Source organism: Buceros rhinoceros, unplaced genomic scaffold, assembly GCF_000710305.1.
Source record: "Buceros rhinoceros silvestris isolate BGI_N320 unplaced genomic scaffold, ASM71030v1 scaffold16756, whole genome shotgun sequence".
In the NCBI taxonomy this organism is placed as follows: domain Eukaryota; kingdom Metazoa; phylum Chordata; class Aves; order Bucerotiformes; family Bucerotidae; genus Buceros; species Buceros rhinoceros.
The window spans coordinates 35,684-47,228 of record NW_010417094.1 but is presented as its reverse complement, the minus strand read 5'-3'; the positions used below and the strand labels follow the sequence as shown (position 1 = coordinate 47,228).

General features: G+C 49.4%; 1 protein-coding gene across 1 annotated transcript in view; it reads right to left on the bottom strand.

The window, feature by feature from the left end:
- The window catches only part of FSTL1 (follistatin-like 1), a gene marked incomplete at its 5' end in the record, with an annotated part of 12,184 nt that extends 5,106 nt beyond the window's left edge, over window positions 1-7,078 (bottom strand). Inside the window, 4 exons of the mRNA XM_010138066.1 lie at window positions 2,683-2,813; window positions 4,410-4,442; window positions 5,602-5,731; window positions 6,942-7,078. Coding sequence (XP_010136368.1) covers window positions 2,683-2,813; window positions 4,410-4,442; window positions 5,602-5,731; window positions 6,942-7,078 — 431 coding nt within the window. The remainder of the gene's footprint in view (window positions 1-2,682; window positions 2,814-4,409; window positions 4,443-5,601; window positions 5,732-6,941) is intronic.
- Window positions 7,079-11,545: the final 4,467 nt, after the last annotated feature.

Sequence of the window (11,545 nt, the reverse complement as noted above, 5' to 3'; positions counted from 1 at the left end):
AGGGAAAGATGGGAAGGAGATCTAATTTATCGGTTTGGGGTACCCCTTCCTCTGCCTCTTCTGTATGTACTTAGCATTTTTGAAGCTTTAGTGAAACAGGTGGCATCATGCCTGATTTGCACAAAGAACAGAGGCTAAGAGAAAAACAGCAATATCCATACTAGCATCAAAACCGGGAGACATTATCCTAGCCCAGTTCTCACCGATAAGCTACACTGCCTTTCATTCCCCTCCTGCTGCTTGATTTATGGCTCTAACCCTATTTCTCCTCTTTGTTCCAGTCAGCTCTTAGCCTTCTCATGTACCTCCTGCCTTAAAGCAGACCAGATGCATTCAAGGAGGCGTCAGCTTTCCAATATGTGTAAATCCAAAGCTTTGCCTGGACTATGACAGTGACAAAAGGGAAACTCACAGGAAGCAATTTTCTGCTAATCCCAAAGAAGGAACAATTTAATGCAAAAGCACAACGCCTCGCCACCAACTTCTTAAGGTCTTGACAGGACTCCTGGCACTGAAGAACAGGATTTTAGCCCCCAAATCCTGGCTGTACTCTCAAAGAAGTAACTGCATTTTGCCTTCCTGTTTGGAGATGTCACATCCCAGCGCAGGGCACGCAGCAGGAACTGCCAGGCCCCCTTAGAGACAGCTGCACTGCAGTGAGGGGAAAATGAGTTCTGCACACAGACCGCTGCTGGCTAATTTTTGCTGTGTGACTTGGGGCAGGCCACTGTCTCCTCATGCAGTGCTTCCAGGAATGCTGGAAGAGCCACTGCCTTTTGTTGCCTTTATGTGGTTCAGGAGAAACCCGTAGGGCTATGAAAATTACGGTGCACACTATAGCCTGCATATAACTGCTCAGCTAACACTACTGACTAACTCCACCGGACTTTGAAGTCTGTCCTCCCGCTACTTCTTGTGAAAGTGACCACAGTTCCCTTAACGACCGTTTAAGACTCATTTAAGCTAGTTTCCTTGCATTTACACGTTCTCCCAGAGACCCTCCAAAACAGGGCAGCTTCCCGCTACTGGCCTCACTCCTCTTGAATAAACATCCTTAAAGGTCATTGCCCGCCTGATATACCATCCACATCCTAGTGATCCACACAAGTCAGGCTTCCAGGAGGGAAACAGCTTAATGACGTATCTGCAAACCTCCTCATCAAGGAGAAAAGGGAAAAGCTTCATGTCTTCTTTGTCTCCAGAGCTTATTACCTGCAGGGCATAAATCAGGCCATTTGCACGGCAGGCGTGCAGAGCCCCAGTGCTGGGCATGGCAGAATTCCCCCAGCGACAGGGGACCCTCATTGGTGAAACAAATTTGTGTATGTTTGAACCCATTTAGTTTGCTTGGCTTGTATTTGTCCCAAGTTGCTCCAGGCTCTGAATTCTGATTTAAAAGTATTTCAGAGCTTCAGAGGTTGTTGATACGGTGGATTACCACCTGACACAGAAGGAAATTCCCCCTTTGGTCCTCAGCGGCAGCCACGGGATTTCACCAGCACCCCAACAGGCATGGGGCTGGCAGGGGTGACTGGGCTGTGCCACAGAGGTGAAGGAAGCCCACGGCTCACTCACGCATTTCAGCAAAGCCCACGGCCTGGGAAGGCTTTCTGTGAAGGTGGCTGGTGACAGCATGTTTGCACGGGGATGGACCGAGCAGCTTCGCTACGCAGGACGCTGCAGCTTTTGAGTGGTGACAGGCGCCGGCAGGGGTGCCTGAGGCGGTGGGTCGCAAGTGGGTTTCCACAGATGGAGCAGCATTAATGGCTACAAAGGCGAAGATGCCCTCTGGAGCACAGGAACCAGCTTCCTCCGTCTCACCAGGGGGTGCCATTGCCATGGCAAATTTGCTTGCAGCGCTAACTCCTGTCAGGCACCATTAATCTCTCGCTGTCAACAGCTTATGATTTAAACACTCTCCCCCTTTCCCCACCTGCTCCTCCAGCTCCATCCTGAATGCTTTGAAGTCTTTATCAGGAGCTGCATGTGAGGGGGAGGGACGCAGCAGTGCATGTGGCAGGAGCATGGGAGAAGTGTGATCTGCTGGTTACAAAAGGGGGTGGGGATGTGCTGAGGGACAAGCTGACAGGGAGGAGGGAAGAGGAATGGGATTATTGCAGGGCCACATGCTCGCAGGCAGCTCCTCTCTCTCTGCAGAGCACTAGAGAACTGCCAGCTCTTGGCCACAACTGGGCCATACTCCTTGCAAGCAAATATTCAGCTTGAAGGCCCCTAAGTGTTCCCTATCCCCACATCATGGTCTTGGGACTATCTGGAACACAGGATCAGCAGCTCCTGTCCCAGCTTCCTGCTCATTCTACCTGCATTTCCAGCACTTTCACCCATCTTTTCTCCTCTGGCTATCTTTTGTCTCCTGAGATCCGTTCTTCTCTGCCCTGCCACAGGCACACCTGGTCTGTCCTCATCTTCCCCTGGCCAGGTCAGATTCCCAGAGATGCTCCAGGTCTGGGCTGTCCTGCAGCCACACCTGTGGCTCTGTCAGCAGCTGCTGCAGGCAGCCCCATAACACATCACGCTGTAGGACATACCAGACCTCTCTGGCCCCCAGCCTGACAGGCCGATCACACACTGGAGCCTTTTGGGTGGCGATATGGCATCTACTTTGCAATGACAGGGCAAGAAATATTCTCTGGTCTCTAAGACAACCACTGCTCTACTTGCCTTGAAATACTTGTCCAGGACTTCGCTGTAGTTGCTGCCCTTGGAAAACCAGCCGTCTGGGATAATCTCAGCTTCCAGCCACTGGATGACACGGCGACGAAGCTCATCCCTGTCCGACTGGTAGCAGACGACTGTCATGGGAGAAGGTGTAGCAGAAGAAAAAGCAAGGATGAAAGAAACGAAGTTGGCAGGGAGACCACAGAGAGACGACTGGAAATAAAAAAGAGTGAGCCAGCCCTGATGGCAGCTCACGGGCCCCTCATCCTTGGAGAAGCGTCAGGGCCAGATCAAAGCAGAGGTGCCATGTGCTGAACGCGGATGGGCTGTGGGTGACACCATGTGGCAAGGCCAGAAAACAACACTCCTGCCAAACCCCTTCTGCCTTCCCGTCCTCAAAGCTTATGTAACAGCAACCCGGGGCTGACTCATCTTAGCGCGAAGGGCCTCCAGACTGAGGGAGGGAGGAGACTGACCGGCCCGAACAGAGTCACTAGGGCTCCTCACTGGGAGCAGAACAGGCACTCACCCATTAACCCTCAAGTACCAAAACCACTATTCTCGGCAAGGGAAAGACTAAACTGAGCAAACTGCTGTCACCAAGACTTGAATTTCAGAATCTACTATCTCAGAGGATTTTGTTTCTTTAAAACCCTGACTTGCCCACTCTGACTGGAAATGAGAGGGGAATCAAGCTGGGCTTGTTCACAGTGCTCTCTACAGTCACAGTTTTCTCTGGGTAGATATCACCTCGAGTGCTAATACTGAACCATATATTTAGGATCTTCTAGCTCCTGTGAGTTGTCACACCTGGCCAGAGGTCAACAGAGCCAGAAGGGAAACCAGTGTGCATTTGTGTTGCTTACACGCACTTAAAGATATCCTTCTGAATTCAGTGATTACAGTCGCAATCAGATGGACAGATTAAAGAAAATGCCATAGGGATTCTGCTCGTTTAATATTGAACTTCCTTGAAACTGTTTTGAGGTGGTGGCCATGCCCTGACACGGTCCTTTTCCTTAACTCTGTATGAAAGTTTGCATCCCGTCTTTCTAGGAAGCTGAAGTTGATGATTATACAGCTCTAGCAGTCAGAGCCCATGGACGGGAAAAGGGTCTCCTGATGAAGCACAGGCCATGGCCCCAAAATCACAAAGCAATACATAAGAGAAGAAACCAGGGAGAAACAGGGAATCGAACTTGTTGCTGATGGAAGAGGTGGTTCAGCTACACCTCCCGACTCCTCAGACAATGCCCCATTCACTACACAGTACTGCCTCTCCGCATCTGCGCCCATCGGCTAATCACTCCTAAGCAAAGTCTCCTTTCAAAAGAGTGCTCTTAGAGCTGAGACATAAATCCACAGTTCCTGTGTCTAAGATCCCCAACAAACTATGCAAAGCACCGTCTCTTCCCTCAGTCTGTGTGATGAACGTAGCTTGTGGCCCTAGAGTAAACTGGGTTTTGTTCCACCCTGAACATGCTCAGAGTCCCTGAGACATCCTGGCACAGTGCAGATCCCAGGAGATGTATGAGCTCTGAAAGAGTACCCAGGAGTAAAGAGCTGAGCAATCATATTTCATCTGATTTATCAACCCAGACTCTGCTACAGCCAGTGCAAAGGTATGACTTTTTACACAGAGCTGTGCAGCTCCCCCAGCAGACCTTCCTCCCCATCTCTTTTCCCACATCATAGAGAGGCCCCACCCGTGCAAGGAGATGGCTTCTCACCTGGACTTGCAGCTGGATTCTCAGACTTCTTCTCTGTTAATGAAAGACAGAAGAAGACATTTCTAATGCAATATGAAGGAATACAAACCTCTTTTCACCCTGGGTGCTGCCTGGGCAAGAGCGGAGTAACCTGTGAGTCTTTGGAAACAAAAGGGACACATATATGATTAAGGGGCTGGAACATCTGTCACCCCAAGGGGAGACTGAGGACTGTTTAGCCTGAAGAAGAGAAAGCTCGGGGCAATCTCATTCATGTTTATAAATCTGATGGGAGGGAATGAAGATGACTGAGCCAGGCTCCTGTTCGTGGTGTCCACTGACAGTGCAAGAGGCAGCAGGCACATACTTAATCACATGAAATTCTCTCTGAACATAAAGAAACACTTTTTGTTACTATGCGGTTGATGTGGGAGTGAGTTAAACAGCCCCACCATTGAGGCAAAATCTTTGCTCCTAAAGTTCTTGAGGTCCCTCATGAACATGGATGGTATCTTCAGAGTCTGACCTCTCCTCAGCAGGCATACTGAGACACTTGCCTGGCTGAATCCACAAGCTCAGAGAGGGGCAGGCAGGAGCAAGAAGTTGCGCTTTCCTGACTGCCGCCTTCTCAGCCACCCAGGGAGACAATAGCTCTAAGATCCCACCGCACCCAAAGTGTCAGGGTTCTGAGGGAACTAATGAGGGCCTTGTCAACCTCACCTAGAGCCTCGGTACACACACTCTCTACCCATGAGCCCAGGGTCTCTGCTTTAGTTGATGTCTCAGCCCCTAGTCCTTGTCTGGGATTATGTTGTCGGTATGCCTGTCTCCAGCTTCCGATACCTGTCATAAATTCTGTTGATCTAGGCCCTGACCTGGTGACTGTCTTCCCACCTTGATCACAGACCTGCTACAACAGACTGCATCACTACAGACTTGCCTGGCACTTACTAGCCTGTGCCTGATTTTGGTTACCATCACCAGATCTGATTTTCATGGCTTGACTTCAGGCCTGCTTTGTCATCACAAATCTGCCTGATGATCTGGACTCTTGGTTGAATCTGGCTGTTGCTCCCAGGCTTGCCCTGTTTACCCCATTCAGCAACTGTAGGACAAGGTCCTGGCTGGTGAGAACTCTGCCTTGCCTGCAATCATGCTTGGCTTCTGACTCTTCCTCTCCTAAAGTGTAGCTGGCCCTCACACCCATGGTTACCTTTACAGTGTCCATCGTAATCCACCTGGATCTTGGAGCCAGTGAGGCAGGCATCACGGTGCAACTCACAGTGGTTCATGTACGTCTTGCCATTGCTACCGCACACAGGCCTCTTGTGAGGTTTGCATCGCTGTGAGAGAGCCAGAGAAGACAGCATTTCACCAGTCTCTTTGGCACAGCTAAATGGAGGGAGGTGAGTCCCAGTGTCAGCCCAACTCAACAGAAGCCCCTGGCACAGTTCTCTTGGCCCAAAAGGTGTTTGGAACAGGCTGAATCTACCCATTACCACCCCAGAAACACCTCCACAGGCAAGTCTGTGGGTGTGGGTTCGAAAGCTTCACTTTAGCTCAGCCTCCATCACCACTATAACAGGAGCCTTCCTGAACACAGAGCCCAGCAGAGAAATCAGTGTCCAGCATAAATACTGAGCATAATCTTGCAAATACTGCTCTGTGTGCCACAGATGTGTGTGCTCAAAGGCGTTTCTGTAAATCTGTTCTGTGCACCTCTGCTTGCTCAGCTCTGCTGCATCTCTTTGTAGGCTCTGATCCACCTTTCTGCAGCCAAATGCAGAATAAGCCTTCAGCCACGAGCAAACAGCACAGCCTATAGCACAGGGAGAGTTCACCAGTGCCACCGGTCAGGCTGTGGGCTTCTTTCTCCCACCCCTTTCAGTGTGGCCAAGCCTACCAGATTGAGACTCTCTTCGTGCTCATGGGGCATTTCACTCTCCAGTGCCCAGGCTGGCCATGTCAGAGCTCCAGGGTCTGAGGGCAGTGGGAACAAAGAGCCGTATGCACATTTCCAAGAGCCAGGCAGGAATGGTTTGAAAGAACAGGCAGAGCGGAGAAGGGAGACACTTCTTTGTCTTTGCAGCTGGGAAAGACTCTTCTAATAGTCTCTGGCTCCCTGCTGGATGAAGTTAATGCCCACAGCATCCTACCACAACTATTTCCATTTTACAAAAGTTGATTTTTAGTAGGGTACTTGTAACCTCCTCGAACAAGACACCACTGAGGGCAGGCTGTCTTAGGGCTCACAAATCACTCCACAGAGTGCCCTCCAAAGCCAGCTGCGTATCAGTACCCTGCTGGGCTTTCCCAAAGAAGACCTCCAGCCAAGTTTCCTGTACATGTAAAGACCCCAGGCAGTTGTCTGAGCAGCACAGCTGCAAGCCCCAGGTTCTTTCCCCACACAGCACTGGGAAAGGCCTGGCTGTTTGAAGAACCACTGTGAGTTCGCAGCTGCTCCAAAACAGCTGTCACCTCATCCCATCATGTGATCAAAAGCCAGCTGGGGGCTGATGGTGGTGACACCCGTCTCAGTTGCTGCCCCCATACCTCAATGCAGAGGCAGGTTGGCTCTCCCTTCTCAGTCACTGCACACTCCCGCCCAGCTCCACAGAAAACATTGGCACAGATCTTGGATTTGCTCCTTGGCTCTTCCTGCAAGATACAAAGTAAGAGACACAAAATACCTCAAGTTACCCAGAAGAGCAGCAACACGGCTTTAAAAAATAACACTTTTAACTTGTAGACTGGAACAAAGAGCACCACAGTGGTAAGGCACAGGTTACAGAACGAGACATGACTGCAATAGGTGGACAGCTCAGACAATAACCAGGAGCAGACACAAGACTAGGGCTACAGCCCCTGCAATAGAGGGCTTCCTTCACGTCCTTCCCAGACAGTCACAGAGGAGAACTGGAGCAAACATAAGCAAGGGAAAGTCTAGTATGAATGGCAAGAATAATACACTCATGTCAGGGACTTCTGTCTTCACAAGTTTTGTCATGTAGGGTAGGGAGCAGGAACGTCTTTGCCTGCGACATTTAAGAAGAAGGTGAACATAACCCTGGAGAAAGGTGTGATATCAAACAGGCAGAATAAATCATCATCAGGTACCAGATAATGGCCCTGTCACAAAAAAAACTTCACAAAACTACATGACCTGTTACCTTGCCTCCACTGGTCAAGATGAAACATTTCAAAGGAAGGAACACTGCTACAGACAATTATACAGTAACCTCGCAAAGAAAGTTCCTTCCTGGTCCCTGAAAGCCAGCAGTTGACTTGTGCCCTGCAGAGCAATTTATACGCTTTATAGTTTTCTCCTGGCCAAATATTTTTGTTGTTTATGTAACCATCAAATCCTTTTTTTTTATTGAGTCTCACTTTGTTCCTGAAGTTGCGATACCTAGCAGGGAAGATTTCCACAGGTTATCATGTTTTCAGTAAACCCACCGCTTAATTTTATCAGTTCAATATATTTTTTTCCTTAGTCTTTTAAAAGAGAAGACAGTTCCAGGGGTTCAGACTTTGGAGACCCTTGTTTAATTCCCTGCTTTGTCATTAATTTCCTTCATGACTCTCACTTCATCTAACATTTTCCACCGGTACATTAAATATCTGGTTCAGCTAGCCAACTGGCCTCCTCAACAGCTTTGTGCTAGAGAAATAAGACTGAGGAATGTAAAAAGTTACATTAGGTCAACTATATCTGCTGTGACTCTTCAAATACAGAAAGGTTTTTTTACCTTCTCATCTGAGTATTATTCTTAACCTCTGCTCATCTGTGGTATCTTTGTACCTTCATCATGTACTTTTAGAAGCAGGTGATCAAAAAGGAGCAGAATTTGCCTGAGGAGCAAGCAGTATTGATACATATAATGACAAATGCTGAGCATGTTTTTTCTCCTTTTGCTTCTTTATCTTGATTTTTTTTTGTTTTGCTTTTAAACCACAATTTCACAGTGAGTTGCTGTCTCACAGTGATAGCCAGATTATTTTCTGAATGACGTTGCCCTGGTGTTCAGAAAATTTTGTCTGCTGGCCTACTACACAGGCATCAAGACCAAGAAGGTCTTTTCAAAGCACTGTAGGATTCTTTTCAGGTTCGTGCAGTGACAAACTCTGAAGGTCAGGAGGCTCTGCAGAGGGATCTGGACAGGCTGGATCAATGGGCCGAGGCCAAGAGTACGAAGTTCAACAAGGCCAAGTGCCGGGTCCTGCACTTGTGCCACAACAACCCCCTGCAACGCTACAGGCTTGGGGAAGAATGGCTGGAAAAGCTGCACAGCAGAAAAGGACCTGGGGGTGTTGATGGACAGATGGCTGAATATGATCCAGCAAGTGTGCCCTGGTGGGCAAGAAGGCCAACAGCATCCTGGCCTGTATCAGCACTAGTGTGGCCAGCAGGAGCAGGGAAGTGATTGTCCCCCTGTACTCAGCACTGGTGAGGCCACACCCTGAATACCGTGTTCAGTTTTGTGGCCCCTCACTACAAGAAGGACATTGAGGTGCCGGAGTGTGTCCAGAGAAGGGCAATGAAGCTGGTGAAGGGTCTAGAGAACAAGTCTTATGAGGAGCAGCTGAGTGAACTGGGGTTGTTCAGCCTGAAGAAAAGGAGGCTGAGGGGAGACCTTATCACTCTCCACAGCTCCCTGAAAGGAGGCTGTAGCAAGTAACAAGTGATAAAATGAGAGGAAACAGCCTCAAATTGCACCAGGGAAGATTTAGCCTGGATATTAGGAAAAACTTTCTTTTCAGAGAGGGTGGTAAAGCATTGGAACAGTCTTCCCACGGAAGTGGTGGAGTCCCCATCCCTGGAAGTGTTTAACAGATGTGTTGATGTGGATGGAGCTGAGGGACATGGTTTAGGGACCCTGGAAGAGTAGGGTGAATGGTTGGATTTGATGATCTTAAAGGTCTCTTCCAACCAAAATGAATACTGTGATTCTGTGAAACACCTTTCCTACTCTCTGCAAGTGTTGGTATCTTGCTGCTTATCCTGTGAAATAAAAATATAGTATTCAGACGCACCAGTCTTAGCTCAGAAACACACACCATGTCCCAGGGCTGCTCACCCAAAGAAGTCTGTTATCCTCCCTCTGGTCCTTCATCCTCTTTTGACATACCGTTTCTAAGCTATGAAAGACACTGCTCCTTCCTCTCCTTAGTTGCCTTCTGGTGGAGGGCTGGGGTAAGAGATCTAGGCACTTCTGGGGTGGGATGGAACAACATGAGTGCTTCACTGCACAAAGCAATCTTGAACAACTTAGGACAGGAAACGAAGAGTAACTCATTTTGCAAAAAGCACAAAGAAAGCAAGTTCTCCCAGGCTGGAGTCTGACTAGCGCACTCACACATAAAATGTGCTGTAGACGCCTTAGTGCTGATCCATTTTATGAGTTTCAAACAATATGCTCATCTCTTCACTGAACCCAAGATCAGAAAAAAAAGAGCTAGGCACAGCTTTGAACCACCACCCACCCACGTCTGTAATCCAGGTGCCTGGCAATAGATGGCAGCACTCTGCCTCTCCTTACCCACGGCCAGGCAGGACTGCCAGCCAGCAGCAACTTCCCAGCCCTGTCCGTAGATGCCAAACCTGGTTACTGCCTCCTAGCCCTAAGACTTTAGGCACTGCTACAACCGCAGCTGGCCTCAGCAGGTGCCCACAGGGACCAAGCCCGGGTTGCAAGACTCCTCTCCCCTTGACAGCTTGCTGGAAACCAGGCCTGTGACACAGCCATCCTGGCCATGGCTCTCTTCCTGTACCTCCAGAGCCCAGGAGCCATCCTGCAGCTACCCACTGGAACCCGGGGTGGGGATGCTGTCAGGGTGACACTGTCAGAACAGCCTTCTGTCAGACTAGAGGCCATGTTAATCTGATTTTTCTTATTAATCAAAGCAATACAGTTTGCCAGTTGCTTCTTTTTTGTTGTTTTAAGCTGTCATAGGCTGGCAGTGGGTCAGAGCTGGTTGCCTCATCCCAGCATGTCTGTGTTCACCTCGGGGGTTTGCAAGAGAAAGAAAGGAATTGAGCTGCTCTCCCTGTCCTCTCACTCTGGCACAGGGTTTTTCAGATTCAGTTTGCTCATTCCTCCTCCTGGCAGCAGCAGCTGTGGGCAGGAGTTACCAAGCTGGGTGCTGGCTCCACCTTTAGTGAAAGCTGCTCTCAGCTTCCACCCCAGTTCCTATAGCAGTAACTCATCCCCCTAGGCCCCCCATCCTTGCAATGCTCACCCCACAGGCAGTACTTCCTCCAACTACACCTGTAAATAAACCACAGCCCCTTCTACTCATATGCTCCGCTCCCCAAACCCCCAAGATCCTCATCTCCTTCATCAGACATCACCTCTGCTGCCCTACATCTACCCCAACCTGCACGTGCAACCTGACTCTGTGGCTGCTTTGCAGGTCGAGGTGTGCTCCTCTGCCAGGCCTTAGCAGCTGCTGCTGCAGACCCTGCTTACACCTCCTGTAAGACCAGAAACATTTTCTTCCACCAGCCTGCACACAGATGAAGTTAGGAGCTGCCACCAGTACCGCTTGGTATGGCCACCCATTTCTAAGGTGGTTCTCGGCAAACCGCGAGGTGGGAGCTCTCTAGCAGCTCCCAGCAACCTTCCCAGCAAACGCACAAGTCTCCTGTGAGTAATCGGGAGTGTAATGGAGATGACGGTGGATGAATGGACAAGTATGGTGGGCATCTGCGAATAAGGCTTAATAATTTTCACTCCTGATTCTCTGGCAACCTCCCAGATGCTACCAGCCAAACTACTTTCTTGTGACAGATATTCTGATCTTACCTTGGACCTTGTCATGTTTGCTCTTAATAAAGCTCCATCTGCTGGAGTCACGCGAGTAAACAGGGGTGGCAGCTGCCACTTCAATATTAAATAGCTCATCCTCGCACCCACCACGTAGAAGATTGGACCATTGCAGTTCATATTTTCAATGTAAAGTCACATACAAAAAAAGACTCTACAGTGCTTTAACGTCATTGCCCTAAAGTTAATTTCAGGATTTGTGGGCTGCAATCATGTTTTTCACACTGCCTCCTCCCTGTGAGCTGCCATTGCTTTTTCTGTCACCATGGGGTTCAGAAGTGTCACTTGTTCCTGTGCACAGCACACTCGGGCAGGCGGAAGGGAAAAGGC